This window comes from Gossypium hirsutum, chromosome A09 (assembly GCF_007990345.1).
Source record: "Gossypium hirsutum isolate 1008001.06 chromosome A09, Gossypium_hirsutum_v2.1, whole genome shotgun sequence".
NCBI classification, from domain to species: domain Eukaryota; kingdom Viridiplantae; phylum Streptophyta; class Magnoliopsida; order Malvales; family Malvaceae; genus Gossypium; species Gossypium hirsutum.
Window position 1 is genome coordinate 82,114,313 of NC_053432.1, and position 17,441 is coordinate 82,131,753.

A 17,441-nucleotide genomic window follows, 5' to 3' on the forward strand; every position below is an offset into this window, starting at 1 on the left:
TAATTTCCCATTGTTACATTTGTGATTCTAAGGGCTTTGAACCTCGATCCAGTGACATATGAATGTACATAGTATTAATTTCTTCATTTCTCATCCAGAAAATCTTCGACCTCTGCTTCTAGTAGACAGATTCCTGCACTAATAAACTGTTAAGTTCCGACCTCAAATCAAGCAACAGTTGGTCAGAAGGCTGCTGCCACCGAACATTATCCATGCGCTTCTTCAAACCACTAATCCTAGAAGCAGAATTACCAGGAAGATGCTTCAGCCACTCAAGCAACGGTATACTACAAGCCGTAATCTTATAAAGCACGCTCGCATTGATCAGTTAGCCCAAGTTCGGGTAATCACATCATCAAATCCCGTCTCCGGAAGCCATGTATTCTCAAAGCGGAAGCGCTGAACACGACAAACTGGGAGCAGCACAAGATTAAGCAATTTCCTATAAGGGAAAAGGTGGAACCAGCTGGGGCTTGCAAACGCCCTATCAAGCGTCTCTAAAACGAAACAATCCGAGCCCCGAACCCGTAAGCGGAATTTCAACCAAATCACAATTAGCAATACATTCTCGGAATCCCTCGTACCACCTTGGCGGATGCTCAGCACCACCCCACATATCTGTAATCGAAAGTAAATTATTGAAGTCGCAAATGCAAACCCGGGAACGAGTATTCAAAGAACGTAACAAATCCCAACTAGCACGCTTTCTAGATGCCTCAAGAAAACCATAAAACCCTGTAAGCTTCCACTTAGCATCATTCAGGCCATCTACAAGCAAATCTATACTATTATTTTGGGTAACCTGTAACGGTGACCTTATCACTGGAGTTCCAGAAAACCAACTCTGTCAAAGGAGACCAACCAATAAAAAAGAACCTTAAGTAATTTTCTTTTTCAAATTATAACTATAGCCCAAATTATATATCTATCTATATCTAATATAAGTTTAGAGAGTAACGTTGCTCTGTTCTACTGCTTCGATAGTCTGGAAACGTTAATTTCTTGTAAGTATGCTCTGAATATAGTCTAAATTTTCCATTTGTTATTTTACTAACATGAAACTGCTTGCTATAATTTTATATCATCTTCACATTAGTTAAACAAAATCTTGAATATGCTTATCGCCTTTGCCATATGAATGCTATATATATTTGTTAGTCTTGTCTTGCAGATTGTTGTAGCACATAGCAAACAGAGCAAGTGGAAATGGCTAGGAGGAAGAAATACAGTAAGCGCAATACGTACTACCTCACATACAACCGACGTTTAATTTTGAAAATGTATAGGAAATACAACCATAGTTATAAAGACTGTTTACGTTACAAATCAAAGAAAATCCTACTTCTTGAAAACGACCTCATTTTCCATATTCCTTTCGGCGGATGTTTCCCTAAACTTAAAGTCCTCAACATCGTCCTCCATCTTACATTACTCAATGGTGTGTTTCTGAATAAGTTATTTCAAAGCTGTCCATTGCTTGAAAACTTGTCTAGATAATTTTGACCAATCTTTAAGATGTTGTATACCAACTCTGAAACATTTGGGGTTTGACTTCAATGTTGATTAGTTTAAGAGCTGTGGGCATAACGAGTTCATCATAAACACCCCAAACCTTGAATACCTTGCCATTAGAGATCCCTCCTTATCTTCTTTTAGGTTTCATGAAACACCCACCCTAAGTTTAGCCGACTTGTCCATTGGGAAAATTAATTACGTCCATGATTTTCAAGTGTAAATGCTATAACTTTATTTCTTATGTCTTGTACAACTTCTGTAAGTACTTATATTCGTCCTTCATGTGAATTCAACTAAATCCAACATCATAAACTCTTAAAATTATTTTTTTGTTATTGTTGGTTGAAGGCTCTCCTATTGTTTTGATGATGGTGATGGTTTCCCAACATTCCCAAATTTGGTGCACCTTGAGTTGGGTATTGATTATTCCTTTGGATGGAAATTGTTACCCCATTTCTTGGAAAACTCACATCTTTTGGAATGCATTGAGTTGGATAAGGTGAGTACTTTTTTTATGTGCGTGTTGTACGTTTAAGGAGGTAAATGGCAATGGGTACATATATAATTTGTGCCATGTATAGGAAAGTGAGGAGAACAATGAGAAAGGTGATGTGGTGGATGATTCATATGATTGGAACCAACCAAAGCAAGTGCCAGAGTGTTTAATGCACAAGCTTGAGGAAATCAAGGTGAGGAATCTATGGAGAAGAAAAGCAGATGGGGAGGTGGTGAAGTATCTGCTTGAAAATGGGAAAGCCTTGAAGAAGATAGAATATCAAATTTGATGAGGATAGTATTGGAGAAGAGATAGATGAAGAAACAATTTATAATTTTCCAATGCGTTCTGAAAATTGCATATTGAAGGTTTGAGGTTTAAATTTCTAGGACTATATATAGTGGAGTTGAAGGATACTTTCGTTTTGTTAATAATTTTCCATAGTTACGATATTCATTACACACGACTTTATATAATATAGAAAAAATAAATATCTTAAATTGATAAATTTATCCGAAATTACAAATAACAATAAGAATTGGACTAAAATTTTTAAATATAAAAACTAAATCTCGAATTCTAAAAATGTACAAGCACTAATGATACATTTTAAATCTTTTAAAATATCATCCTCGCATATTTTTATTTTAAGTTATAATAAGTTTTTATATTTACCAATAATGTTAGTTTAGGTTTAAAATTATCAATTTTGTAAATAAACTTACAAATGTTATATCATTAAATTGCATGCTTTCAAGATTGATTTAAAAAAATAGTTTTATTAGTTATTTTTATTAATAATAAATATAATAATTATAAAAGAATAACAATGTAAAATGATAATGGTGGACCATTGATAAGAAAATAGTATATCATTGATATCAGAATCCTTTATTAATTAACTCATAAATATTATATTATTAAATTTTATGTTTTTAAGATTGTAAATTTTTTTATAATAAAATTATTAGTTATTTTAACTTTTTTAAATATAAGGATTAAATCTTAAATTTTATTAAAAGACAGGGACTAACAGCAATTTTAACCTTTTTTAATTACAGAAGCCCAAAACATATGTTTGGGCAGCAGGAAAGAACAGGTTTTGCTTTTTAGCCCAAACCAATATAAAATAAAGAAAAGCAAAAAGCCCAATCCTTCCCTTTCCCTTATGCCTTATCTAAACAAAGAAACACTTCAATTTTCAGAGACATTTCCTCTTTTCTCAAGCTTTTTCCCAAATAGCCATGGCTATGGCGATGGCGGGAACTGCAACCTTCAGTATCTCATCAGCTACTTCAATCTTCCGGACTTCATCTTCACTTAAATTCTCTTCAAAACCAGTGCTTATTCCAATGCGTTTTTCTCCAAAAACCCAATCTCCTCCCAGAACTCTCCGTACATTTTCCACTTTACCCCCTTCATTTCCTATACATTTCTGAAACACCCTTTTTTATAATAATGTGTTTTAATTTGGTTTCAGGGATTTACGCTTTGACTAGTAACGATATCAAAGTGGGTACTAACCTTGAAGTTGACGGTGCTCCTTGGCGAATTTTGGGTACTTACTTTTTTTGTTTTTCTAGTTGTTTCTACAATTTATTAATTCCTATTCTGTTTATATGCTTGGTTATTGAGTACGGAGTAGTGGGTATTTTAATTTGTATGAAATGTGGTTGATTATAGTTTTTTTCTGATATGAAATTCTGGTTCTTTGTAGAGTTTCTTCATGTGAAACCTGGAAAAGGGGCTGCATTTGTGAGGACCAAAATGCGCAATTATATCACTGGAAACACTGTGGAGAAAACGTTTCGAGCTGGAAGTACGGTAATATTCGATCTCTAATTCTAAATTGGTGTATCGCTTAGCTGTCAGCCCTTATACATTGCTATTTCAGCTTACACTTTTAGTAGCTTTTAGACGATAAAAGCTATGTTACTGAGACTCGGGTCTGAATGTATGATACAGGTATATATCCAATACGGGTATGGTTAGATTTTTCTAAGCTTTTCAATATATTTGGAGCATCCTTGTATATTATATCCCCTTATTCATGTGTCGGTTATGGGCACTTAAAAGAAAAATAAAGAGTTCTAGCACCGTAGAATGAAAATAGGTTATGGAGTTTCTCATAGAGTTAGTTAAGTCATTTTAAAAATATTGGACTTGGAAGGATCCTTGTGTTTGCCAGCATCTTATATACTGTTGCCATTTCTCCTTTGTTTGATTTGAATACAAAGCCTTTATGAATACTTGTAGTTTTTTCTTCTGTTCATGCCTATGCACTTGTTTTTACAGATTGAGGAGGCAAACGTTTTCAAGGAATCGAAGCAGTTCACATACAAAGATGGTTCCCAGTTTGTCTTCATGGACCTGGTAATTTCCACTATAACCATATGCCTGTTAGATAGATAATATTAATTCAATTCCAGAGCTGTGCCTTTTTTACCCATCAAATGAAAATTTAAAGCAATGCCATATAGTTCATGCAGTAACTTGTAATCTTCTGCAAAATCAGTCTTATAATGATGTTTTAATTTCTTACAGAACACATTCGAAGAATCCCGTCTAAATGAGGCAGATGTAGGTGACAAGACGAAGTGGTTGAAAGAGGGAATGGACTGCAATTTGCTCTTCTGGAACGGAAAGGTTTACATATATATGCACACACGTATAGTTCCTCTGTTACATAGCAGACATCTGCATTGTATGTATACTTAACGTCGTCTTATGAGTACCGTATGCCTGTATATGTGCAGATTGTTGTATCTGGTAATTAGCAGCAAAGATTAGCATAACATATTACTGTAAATTATGCTAATCTGTCTACTGTCTACACTTTGTTCTAGATTATTGATTTTGAGCTCCCCATCACGGTTCAGCTTACTGTGGTCGACGTCGATCCAGGTCTCAAAGGTGACACTGCTTCAGGTAATGTAATATGCTTCCTTATTGGTCTAATATGTTCATGGTCCTTCATGTTACTTGAACTTTTCATTTTTCTTGAAGTATTCATGTCTGGCATTTTTGTCCGACACATAGATGACTTTGGGTTTTGTTTGACATTATCTAACAATCTCGAGACAGGTGGATCGAAGCCTGCAACTGTTGATACAGGCGCAGTGGTTAATGTTCCGCTATTCGTAAACATTGGTGATGAAATATTGGTGGATACAAGAACTGGGCAATATATGAGCCGTGCATAAGTTTTTGGCTTCGAGAATTGCTATAATTGCCTTTTTTTTTCTTTAGTGTATTTCTTTATGTAAATTAAGATTAGACAACGCCAGATTGTTGTACCCTAAAAATTTTATTTGAGGAATTTGCACCAAGCCCTACCCTAGTGGATTGGTGAGAGGTTGCGGCCATTTCAAATATTATATGGTTTTATATTCTGTGCATCATTTTGATTTTTTTTTTATGGATTTTTAGTTGTTATCTGAGTGTGGTTTTACAAAGTGACAATTTTATTACACAATTCTTTACCCACTGAATTTATATTACTAATTGTTTTGGTTATAAGAAGAGGTGATCATGGCCAGGTTTGGGTTGAGTCTCAATAGAATTTTAAGTCCTTTTTAGGTTTAGGTTTGGGTTTGGTTCGGTCTGAAAAATGATTTAAAATTTTACTCAAGTCCAGGTGAGATAAAAATGTTAAAATCCGAGTCTGGTTTGGTCCGGTCAGCTTGTATTAACATTTTTTATATTAAAATTTTTATATAAAAATAAATTTAAAAAATATAATACATTAAATACACTAGAAACATTAAAATAAATGTTCTCAACAAATTGAAATTAAATTTAAAAAATTTATTTATATTTAAATAACACTAGGATAGGTGCAACTTGGCAAGTACATATCTCTAAAATAGTAGCAAAATTAATAATAAAATAAGAGTTATACAATATCCAACAGATAACAATAAAGTAGTAGTAATATAATAGCGAAACGACACCAAAATAGTGACAAAAAATAGCAAAAAGCAGCAGATTTGTAAAAACTTACCATTGGCTCGGCTTGTTTAGAAAATGGGTCTCGTTTTTGCTCAAGCTTATTTTTCGAGCCTATATTTTTATTCAAATCCTCTTACTTTTCATGTGGACCTTCAGACCGGACTGGATGACCCGGTCCATAATTAGGTCTAGTTAAGTAGAATTAAGTATGCTTAATATTAGAAAATTTTGGTTTTTGAATAGGTATTTAATAGTTTTACTTTTACTAGCATGATATTCTATATTATTTTAGATAGAATTTGGATAAAAATGATAAATAATATTTATTTTCTTTTTCTATTTAATAATAGAGGTGAGGGAATGAGTGTCATACGATCTCGTGCCAAATACAAAGCTTTAACCATTTTTTTATATACGTATCGCAACCGACTGAAATTATTATTATTATTATTATTATTACTACACATAAACTTAATGATAAAAGGTAACTTAATGGTCATCGGTAAACATTGTTATGCTTTGTTATTCAGTGCCGAGTATTGTGCAAATCTTGGAATCCATGTGGTCTGCATCAACAAACGAAAATCACCTCACACTCTAAAACCTTTAATCTAAGGGAAAATAAATACCGAAGCAGCGATCTTACCAGGATTTTGTATTTGTAATAGGCATATCCAGCAGCTCCAGCAACACCTAGTCCGAGAATTATTGCCCAAACGACGATCTCACCAGGATTACATCTTTGTAAACTAAGTTTCTTCCTCATCAAGGAAATATATTTGCTTTCACAATACGTATAACCACTGTCTCTATTTTGTAAACTAGGTTTCTTTCTTGTCAAGTAAACATGTTTACTTTCGCAATGCGTATAACCGTCTCCGTAATACTTCACACCGTTAACAACGGGGCACTCGCATACTCGTCCACGGATGGTATCCTAAAAGCAAAAAAGGTATTAGCAAATAGGTTAAATTGAACATATAGTCGATGTAACAAGAAGTTGCCTACAAGGAACATACTCTGCATGCAGTAATGTTAGCAATGTTGTCCTCCCAGCACCCACCGTTGTTTTCCAAGCACCGATTGGTTTCTATATCCGATAAGACTATTCATTTACAATACAAGTTCATCATTGTCTATATAAGTGACCACAAGAAGAAAATGCTCGTAAATCGAGTGCAATAGATGATAACCTTCACTTAAACAAATCGCTTGCTCTGTGGCATCTTGAAAACCTGCACAAATTGCCTTGAGAACAGCTCCTTTCTCCAACTTCCCTAAATCCATCAGAAAAAGGCACCGGTTATGCAAGGTAATTCAGGCAATCATGTAGCCGACAACGATGAAAGTAAATTTGTATTTGAACCTCGATACTGCCTGTTATTTATCATTAGAGTTGGCAACATAGTAACATCTCCACGGTTGCCTTCCCCAATCTGAAACCGAAATAACAGCCTGTCAGACTCTCAATGCCAAGGTATAAACAAAGATGGTATAAAATTTAAAAAATAACATGACCTGTGCTTTTTGTTCAGCTTCAAGAATCGGATTCTGTGCATCAGCCTCGATGTCTCCAATACAGTCGTCGATTTTAGTAACATCAATACCTACAAATTAAGAAGAAATAAAAAGCAATTGAAGTGTACAAGTACAGCTAGTACATTTTTACAGTTCATTATGCATAAAGATGTAACCTACCGAGAGATTGGATAACTTTATCTGCACACTCTTTAGTGTACTTGTCTATCCACTTGCAGCGGATCGCAAAGTCTGTAACGTAATCCCACCAAAGCCATGGCTTTCCACTTTCATTTGCAACTTTGAAAAGGCAAGCTTGTCGAAGATTTTGAATGACAATATCTTTACCGTCATATCCTCTGTTAGGATAATGCTTGAGATCCGGAGCACAGTACCTCCCATGATTGATGCATTGCGTTTTGCACTGTTTGGTCAAAATAAAAGATGCAGGGCAATACCAAGTCATATAATGTGGCGTGAAACGAGTGTACCCTTTCTGCTCAAGTATTTGAGCAGCTCCCTTGAAGTTGTTGATGAATTCGAGCTGGCTGTCACATGTTGGCCCACACTCATAGTCGCCGTTGGTCCAAAACTCGTACTCAACCAGCTCGTCAGGACGTAGAAGAGACTCCCTCCAGTGAAGGTTTATATCAACATGGTCCCCATTACTAAGGGCCTCCTTGATTCTGTCACCTAGTGATTTAGTAATGAGAGCTGATGGAATGGCGATGTCCTGCACGTATTCGGCAAAAGCAGGCGTTTCTTCAGGGGTATTCAGGGTTATCAAGGGCTCATTACGGTCATCGGCGATGAGAATGGCAGCAGCTCCAGCTTGCTGAGCACTCAGTGCCTTCAAGGCGAAGAAGCAATCTACCACAACAGCAACATTATGATATTAAGCAGGCGCAGTTAAAGCAAGTTGAGAAAATAAAAAACTAGCCCGTTGTTGACATTTTTGAGTCCCTAGTCAAAATAATAAAATGGAGTTTTAAGTTTCTTAAAAGTTAAGTGTCTTAAAAGTTGATAAAAAAAATTTTTGAGAGCTCAAAAGCTAAAAAAAATAATAATTTTTGGTAACTTTTTTTTACTTTTAAAAGTTAAAAAAAAATTTAGACACTTAAAAATCAGAAAACAATATTTTGAACCCCTTTTAACCTTGAGCCTTAGGTAGCCGCACCTCCAGACGACCCCCAGAGTCGGGCCGGGCTGGGCTGAGTCTGGCAAAGACCTAATACTAGTTTAAATCCACAGAAGGCAATGGCAATACTAAATTTAACAAATGCCAACTCCCAACATAGCTTATATAAGTATAATGTAGTCACATATTTAAAAACAATGTAAATTGGTGGTGACATTGCTGAAAAGAAAAATTACAAACTCTAAACATAAATCATAAAATGGATATAAAATATATTAAAAATTTTGAACGGAGAGAGTTAGTTTTGAATTGAGTTAATTAGGATTTGAAAAATTTTAAATATTTTAGATTAGGATTGTTTTGAAGTTTGGCTCATTTAAGTACAAATTATTTGAATTTGTAATGGAGTTATTTCAAGTAAGGATCATTTCGGATTTTATCATTTGAATCTTTAAATTAAAGTTAGAGGTGTTTTAGTTTTTTAATTTTTGTGGTTAAATTAATATTAGAGTTAATTAGATTGAGATTTCAAATTTAGATTAAAAAAATGACTGGTCTAAAAATTTATATTTAATGCAAGATCAAACATTATGTAGTAGATAATGTTGAGCTGCTGAAAATGAAATTTTTATTTTCAACAAATATAAATTCCAACTATTAATGATTAGTAGCTTGAGTTGTAAGCAGTTTAATGTTTCTTAAGTAAAGTATCGAATTTAAGTCTTACAGATATAAAAAACAATACTCTATTTAGAGTTTTGATTTGGCTTGACTTCGTATTTAATTGGATTTAATGTAATTGTAGTACATAAATATTAGAATGATACATTCACAAAATGGGTAAAGATATATTTATAAAAAATCATGTAAAAATAAATGATATTTTTAGTTGAAATGATAAATTTGAGGAGTTAAAAACCATAATGTCTAAAGTTCAAATTCACTTGGTATGGATTTTTGTTTTTAAATTTATGTAAGTATTTTTAATTATTTTTCGATCGCATCGATATTCAGTTAAGTAGTGTTGAGGGTGAGTATCTATTTTGGAGTATCTCATTGTTTCAACAATGAAAATATTATTCTCTCAGATATTTATGTTTGATTTTTATCTCTTTACTATAAAAAAATTTCAAAAAGATTCAGACAGTTTCGACGGAAAGCATCTACATCTAAAAAAAAATTATCATATAACTTTGATTGGTTCAAAAGATAGAATTGAAAGAAACAGACCTCCACGATCAAGAAGGAGAACAACGGGAAGTGCACCAAGCCTTGATTTGAAGGACATGCCAAATTGATCAAAGGTGATGCATCCACGTTTGTTTGCTTCAGGATAAACAACCCTACCCACCAAGGTTCCACCGTGCTTAGGAACCCCAAAACTCCCAATCGCACTATCATAAACCCCTACGATTGACTCCCCCGACGATGTCACTTTCAAACTGTTCTTCTCCACCACAAAACTGCCCAAACAATTCCCCCATAACAACATGCATACCCAAATTAATACCCTAAGCTTCTCTCTCATGTTTCCTTCAAAAACAAAATTTGCTCAAAGATTACCAAATCTTACAATCAATAACTTAGCATAACAGTGATCAACTTTTTTAAGATCTAAATACAGACCCAGAGAGGACAAAAATGGAGTCTGAAGAGGGTTCCAAAGTATCTGTTTTTTTTTTTTTGATAAATCCAATGTTTGAGCTTTGGCATATAATGTTATCGATTTATCATACATGACGAGAACAACAAAGTCTTCTTCAGTAATTAATTAGCGACGACGAGTCTTGTGTCGTTTAAGGAATCACTCAAAATGCATGCATTTTTTTTCTTCTTTTTCATTGCTCGGTCTTAGAGCAGGTGGCACCCAAAATTACCACATCCATTATCGAAATTTACAGGTTAAAATACCTCAGAAGTCCCCGTTTTATTAGTACAGGATGAAATTTGTTATTCTATTATTAAAAAGATTAATTTAATCTTTATACTGTTAAGAAGAATTAAATAAGTTTAAATGGTAACGAAGTTAGCATTTATTGTATAAAAAATATCTTAAAATTTATATTTTTCAATTACCATTTAATTTCAAACAAAAAAGATTTCATTTATAAAACCATAAAAATTTCAAATGTGTTTACGCGGTTAAATAGTAAATGTATTTATAAAGATACCAATGTTTTTGTAACCAAATTCATTAGGTCACTGATTTTTGGTTTGACCGGTTGGTCAAATTTGATTAAATAAATTATTAAAAATCATAAAAAATTATATTGAAAATAGAAAAATTTGATTCAACCAATTTGTACCAGTTCAACATCTTTCATCAAAACAATGTATTGATCGGTTCTCAATCCAATTCCAATAACCTTGGAGCACACATCATATATTTATCCTCAAATTAGTAATAAAAAATAACTATTTGAATAAAAAAATTAAAGAGTAAAATAATCACATAAGTGCTATTATTTTTTTCAAATCTATACTCTATTTGAATTTAGAGTTCTATAAAAAAATTTATATCATTGTTTAAATAGTCAATACAAAGAAAAAATGGTTGTTAATTATTTTACTTTAATCAGGCGGGAAAATTGATAAATCTATGGTTTAAAAATATTCATTTTGATCTAAAAGTTTATAATATTTTGATTATCGTGATTCTCATTATAAAAGTTCATATAATACTTGCTATTTTTTAGTGATAACAGTTTAATTTTTTTAGTTGTTTCGAGGCTATTAAATTAAGCAAGTATGTTCGTAAATATTATTATTTAATATTTATGAGTCAAATATAGTTTTAAAAAGGTTTTTTATTTAGTAATTCATATTTTATAATGATTTATTAGGTTCGAGTGGTAATACCCTTAGTCAAGTGATTTTAGAAAGTAGGGTATCGGGACCTCATTTCTATAAATTGAGCCGTAATTATTTTTATAAATATTTATGGAGTGTCATTTAGGTGCTATTAAAGTTTTGTTGAAAAATTTTAATGTTTCGATAGTTAATTAATTAAAAATGACTAAATTAAAAAAGTGCAAACTTATTAATTATAATAATTAAGTGATTAAATGGGTTGATTAATAAATAAGAAAGGACTTAAGAAACAAATATACCTAAATTAAGATGGTGGGACGGCATGTTAAAGTAAAATAATAAAATAAAATGATTGATTCACAACATCCTAATTTACTTGAAATTAAAATAAAACAAATTGGAATTTGAAAGTTATCTATGCATTCTTCTTTTATTTCCGGCCTAAACCACCATAGGAGGAAGCTTTAAGCTGGTTCTTCGTTTTTTATTTTGTTAAAAATTTTAGAAGTTACCATTTATAACTATTAGATTTTCTTTTTATGAATAACATGGTTTTGGGGCTTTAATTGTATTGTATGATGATTTTGTAAAGTGATTTTGTTAAATATTGATTTTAGGATTAAATTGTGAAAATGAAAAAATATTAGGGTTTGATAATGAATTTTGGGTTTATTAGGGGTTGTACGAGGGCCTAGAATATTTGGGTAGATTATTGACTGGAGAAAATTAATTAATTTGATAGATTAACTAATTAAGGGATTAAATTACAAAAATTGTAAAAATTTAGGGTAATTGCATAAATTCAAAAAATAAAAGATTATTCATTGTAAAATGAATTGGAAATGAAATATAAGCTAATAAATGAATAATTTTATATTCTAGATCAAGATCCTATAGATACTCGTAAAAAAGAAAAAATAGCAAAATAGTCCCTGAACTTCTGCAATTACTACAATTCAGTCCAGGTAAATTCGTACAGTTAAAATTTAACATTTGTATAATTTGATGATTAGTATTATGCATATATTTTTTTGTTGGAAATGAATTTTGTTTGAATTATAATATTGAATTGGATATTCGGTTTGAATTGAACGGAGATTTGAGTACATTTGTAATTTGGTGTATAATGGTATTGGAGGGAGATATCGGCATTATTCCCAAGTAAACCGGGGTTCAGTATTTTTTGCGAACTCTCATGTTTTACTTTCTGTTGGCGTAATTGGGTGGATCAGCTCTTACGAGCTTCTGTTCAACTTTCAAGCTTCTGTTAGTGTATTTGGGAGGACCAGCTCTTATGAGCTTCTGTTGACAATGTACTCTTATCCATAAATCTTTCTTTGAATGGAAAAATCTCAGTAAAGTGATTTATTAATGAATTTGAAAAACATGTTATTTATTATTGTACTGATTTTAAATAATGATGTATTTATCGATTGAAATTGTGAATGACAGGGAATTGTCATGGAAAAATTTTATTATTTGATTTAATATAGTTAGTTTGGTAAAATTTTTGTTTAACTCATCGAACTTACTAAGTTTCATTAAGCTTATTTGTATTGTTTAATGTCATTGTAAATTTTCAGAGGTTGGACGATCGGATCAACACTCAAGTCACACAATCTAGCTTATCTCGGTAGTTTTTGAAATGTTAAATACGGTTTATATGGCATGTATAGCCTTTTGTACGGTCTTGGTTAAAGTTTGATTTATGTAAATATTATGAATAATATTTTGTTTAAATAACCAACTTATATATTGGTATGAGAATAACGTATCATTGTAATGTTAGTATGAGTGATATATGTATGTATGTATTTGAATTGTAGTGAACTTTGGTAACTTTGTTAGGTAAATTAATTAGGTAAGTTTGAATATTTGGTTGACATGTTTTTAAGTTGTCATTTGAGGTGCGATGATAATACATGTTTTAGACTTGATTTTAGTTTGTTTTAAATGCTTTGTTATGGCTTATAGATGTGCAATATGTTGAATCTAGGTTGGTGTCAAATTGAGTGAGAAATGTGGCTTGGAAAATGACCTATTTTCGTCCACACGGTCGTATGTCCCCTAAATTTTATTAAGAATGCAAGTCGGTATGCTCACACGGCTTAGCACATGGGCGTGTAACTTGGCTATGTGACCCAAGTTAGAGAGTTATACGAGCACGGGCACGGGCTGAGACACGGCTGTGTCTCCATATTTCTAATGCCCACATGGCCTGAGACACAAGCATGTCTCCTGACCATGTAAGTCACATGGTCTGGCCACACGACCGTGTGAATCCTGCAACTTTGAAATTCAAATCTTAAAACAACATTATTAGGATGAATAAAAATAACCTTATGGACCATGTAAAATTACGGTGCAATTCAAAAGAAAATAATTTCTATGCTTAAAATTGAAAACCGCAACGGTCATATTTTCATTATTCATATAATATAAAATATATTTATATTTATATTTTTTTACAATTAAATTAAAATAATTTTTATAATTTTATTTAAATTTTATCCGTAAAAATTATTTAAATTATCTTATTTAAAATTGACCAAATCAAATTAGGTAAACTGTTTATCTCGTTGATAAGTCTATAAATATATAGGTTGTAAATAATAAAAGTGTCATAATATACCTAATTTATTTTATATGTAATTTAAATATACATATCTATGTATCTATACATAAGGCTGCAAAATTTATATGAAATTGTATATGTATGTATGAAATATTTATTATAAAATATATCCGGTATATATTAGCAAAAATACAGCTTAAAATAAAAGAGATATAGGGAGGCTAACAAAGGAGGTCCAGAAAAAAGCCCAAGTGAAGGAAACGAAACAAGCTTGACAGGACTTATGTACGAGTACGATCGGTGATCACACATCACATGCCGTCCATTCCATTGTGGTCATTGATAATTTCTTTTGATTAAATTCTGATCGTTGATCATCGATGAATAATAACAACAACGTTTCATCCGTATGTGGTTCTATTACCAAAACCCCCCTCCCTTATCCATATATTTACTATTCGATCCAAAATAAAGCCTCTCTTTTCTTTTCTCTTTTTTCTTCCTTCTCTCGCTCTCTCGTCAAAAAACATCCCTTATAAAATCCTCTAGATCTCTTTTTACCTTTGATTAACTCTAGGTTATTCCGCTTTGCCCTAAATGGAGAGGGAGCTGCTGCATTTGTTCGACGCCGCCAAAAAATCCGCCGATTTGGCCGCCTCCGACGCCGTTTCCTCCAACGCCCCCGAAGTTTCCAGATGCGTTGACGCCTTGAATCAGCTTAAAGATTTCCCCGTCACTTATGACACTCTTGTTTCTACACAGGTTTCTCACTTTCATCCCCCTATTAATATACATCTTTTAATTCCGATGGATTAGTAATCTCATATATATATCTTTAGATAGATAGGTAGATAGATTTTAATTTGTCTCTAGGTTAAATTTCTTGAGTGAAGTTAGGAGGAAAAATATATTCCTTTTTATGAAATATTTTTTTATCCGGTTGGTTGAGAAATTAACCTTTATCTTTTCTTTAGGCGGAAGCAATGAATACACACATACACACACACACACACACATATAATAGATAAATGGATAAATTTAGTGATTATTAATTCTAAATGGTAGCAGTGGAGATTACAAACTTCAGAGGAAATTATTTCGATTCGCATGTCTTGCGGTTTAAATAATCTGAAGTGAGGCAATGCTGCCTTTTAGGTTTTTAGGACAGTTAAATTGCACTGCATCTAGTGCTAAATATAGGAAGACCTAAATGTATGATGTTTTTGTCAAAGACTCCCCTGTTTTTTCCAAACTGGAAGGAATGATAGAGAGCTGGTTATATGGAAAGTTAGGAGAAACAGAACGTAGGAAACATATACATACAGATAGATATATCTTAGACCTTCCTCATTTACCCTACCCCTAATTTGTTTGTGTTTGGTTGGTGGGTAATATTGAACCATCCATCCACCTATCACATTTTGTTTTTTTATCACTTTTCTTTCTTACAAAGCAAGTTAAAAGTGTTTCTCTCCTTCATTTCCCATCCACATATTTAGCATCTCATTTTCTTCCCAATCAAGCATGTTAAAAGCTTTTTGTACTTTGTAATTTTTTAAATTATTCATGAATTAGAGCAGCTGTGTTATTTAATTTATTTTGTATATGTAGAGTTATCATGAAAAAAAATGTATTCTGTCTCACGCTAACATGAAAAAGGCAATTTTGGTACATGAACAAGCCATAAGATTCCCAACTATTACAACTATTATTGCTGGTAGTTGTAGTTTAGTTATAACTTCTTGAAGATGTTGGTCAATGGCACTGAAGATTATCATTGTATTTATAGTAAGAACTGGTGACAGCTTTAGAATAACGGGGGCATATTTCAATCTGTTAGTAGGTCTTACCCGAGTCATTATCATCTGCTGCTGCTCATGTTGTTTCGTCTCTAGTTTTATTTATGTTGATGAATATGCACATTTCAAAAACAACAACTGAATTCCTTGCATATTACACAGGTTGGAAAAAAGCTGCGACCTCTCACAAAGCATCCTAGAGAGAAAATCAAGACTGTGGCTTCTGACTTGCTTGAGTTGTGGAAGAAAATTGTTATTGAGGAGACTACCAAGAGTAAGAAAAATGGCACCACTAGTGCTGTCAAGGTTGAGAAACTTCCTAAGCCAAGTGCTGTAAAGTCTGAAAAACTCTACAATACAGAATCTGTGAAGGTTGAGAGATCTAAAGGTGATTCGGTAAAACCCATCAAAGTTGAAAAAAAGGAATCAAATGGAGATACTGTAATGGTTGACAAGAGAGATCGAGGAGATACCGGGAAGATTGAAACAATTTATAAGGATGAGAGACAAGCACCAAATGTCAAGAAACAATATCAGCCGCCCGCTGGTCCTCCGAAGTTGACATCATTGGTCAAATGTAATGATCCTTTGCGTGACAAATTCCGTGAGATTCTTGTAGAGGCCTTGTCTAAAGTTCCCAGTGAGGCTGATGAAGACTTGCTGGATCAAGTGAATGCTTGTGACCCTATCCGGGTTGCTGTATCTGTTGAATCTGTGATGTTTGAGAAGATGGGTAAATCAAATGGTGCCCAGAAATTTAAGTACAGATCTATAATGTTCAATATCAAGGATCCAAAGAATCCAGATTTAAGGAGGAAGGTTCTTCTGGGCGATGTGAAACCTGAAAGGCTTATAACTATGACCCCAGAGGAAATGGCCAGTGATGAGAGGCAACGTGAAAATAAAGAAATTAAAGACAAAGCTCTGTTTGATTGTGAACGTGGTGGTGCACCAAAGGCCACGACAGATCAATTTAAGTGTGGGCGTTGTGGTCAACGCAAGACCACTTACTATCAAATGCAAACAAGGAGTGCAGATGAACCTATGACAACCTATGTAACATGCGTAAACTGCAACAACCATTGGAAATTCTGTTAGTTGGATCCTGAGATCTGTCAGTCAATGCGGTGAAGGTGTAAGGTTGATCATCTTGGAAGCTACATTCTGTTCATCTTTGTTTGTGGATTGAATTTTAAATAATAGTGTAATGTCATATTTATATGCTATATAGGGACTTTCTTAGGGATAACTAGGTGTTTGGGGGATGATTGTGCCAAAATCATAACTCAGTTGTTACACATCTTAGGTGATTGCCACATCCTCCCATTGTTCCGGAAAACAGGAGATTTGTCTCCTTTGTATGTTTCTGGTTGTAGAAGGCATTCATGTGAACTACGTAATGATCGTCTTTTTCATCATGACCCTTTTAGATGCATTCATGGTCATTCTAAAGGGTAAGGAGGATGCTAGTGGTAGAATTAGGCCGTCTTAATTTCTTAATGTACCAACGAACACTGCTATAAAGGCATGCCTTTGATTTTTCCAGTTGTTGTTAGTTTTGTATCATTCCCATGGTTTCTCCTCTACCATAATGTGATGGGATCTTCTTGATTACTTGTTACGATATGCCATAGTTTT

At 33.1% G+C, this 17,441-nt stretch overlaps 3 protein-coding genes across 3 annotated transcripts; 2 read left to right on the forward strand and 1 right to left on the reverse strand.

Annotated features, from left to right (window-relative positions):
- Positions 1 to 3,158: 3,158 nt before the first annotated feature.
- LOC107928436 (elongation factor P) lies at positions 3,159 to 5,409 on the forward strand. Its single transcript, XM_016859675.2, has 7 exons — positions 3,159 to 3,406; positions 3,492 to 3,569; positions 3,729 to 3,835; positions 4,307 to 4,384; positions 4,556 to 4,657; positions 4,858 to 4,939; positions 5,096 to 5,409. Exons 1-7 carry the CDS (start codon positions 3,256 to 3,258, stop codon positions 5,212 to 5,214), a joined length of 717 nt encoding a protein of 238 aa, XP_016715164.2. The 5' UTR covers positions 3,159 to 3,255; the 3' UTR covers positions 5,215 to 5,409.
- Positions 5,410 to 6,304: 895 nt separating this feature from the next.
- Positions 6,305 to 10,275, reverse strand: LOC107928515 (vacuolar-sorting receptor 1). The gene is made up of 8 exons (XM_016859763.2): positions 9,849 to 10,275; positions 7,661 to 8,350; positions 7,481 to 7,569; positions 7,329 to 7,398; positions 7,156 to 7,239; positions 6,982 to 7,067; positions 6,609 to 6,899; positions 6,305 to 6,528 (listed from the first exon to the last, which is right to left on the reverse strand). The coding sequence occupies exons 1-8, from the start codon at positions 10,144 to 10,146 to the stop codon at positions 6,475 to 6,477; spliced, it is 1,662 nt and encodes a 553-aa protein (XP_016715252.1). The 5' UTR covers positions 10,147 to 10,275; the 3' UTR covers positions 6,305 to 6,474.
- Positions 10,276 to 14,481: 4,206 nt separating this feature from the next.
- LOC107928553 (transcription elongation factor TFIIS) lies at positions 14,482 to 17,348 on the forward strand. The gene is made up of 2 exons (XM_016859809.2): positions 14,482 to 14,766; positions 15,966 to 17,348. The coding sequence occupies exons 1-2, from the start codon at positions 14,602 to 14,604 to the stop codon at positions 16,899 to 16,901; spliced, it is 1,101 nt and encodes a 366-aa protein (XP_016715298.1). The 5' UTR covers positions 14,482 to 14,601; the 3' UTR covers positions 16,902 to 17,348.
- The last annotated feature ends 93 nt before the right edge of the window (positions 17,349 to 17,441 follow it).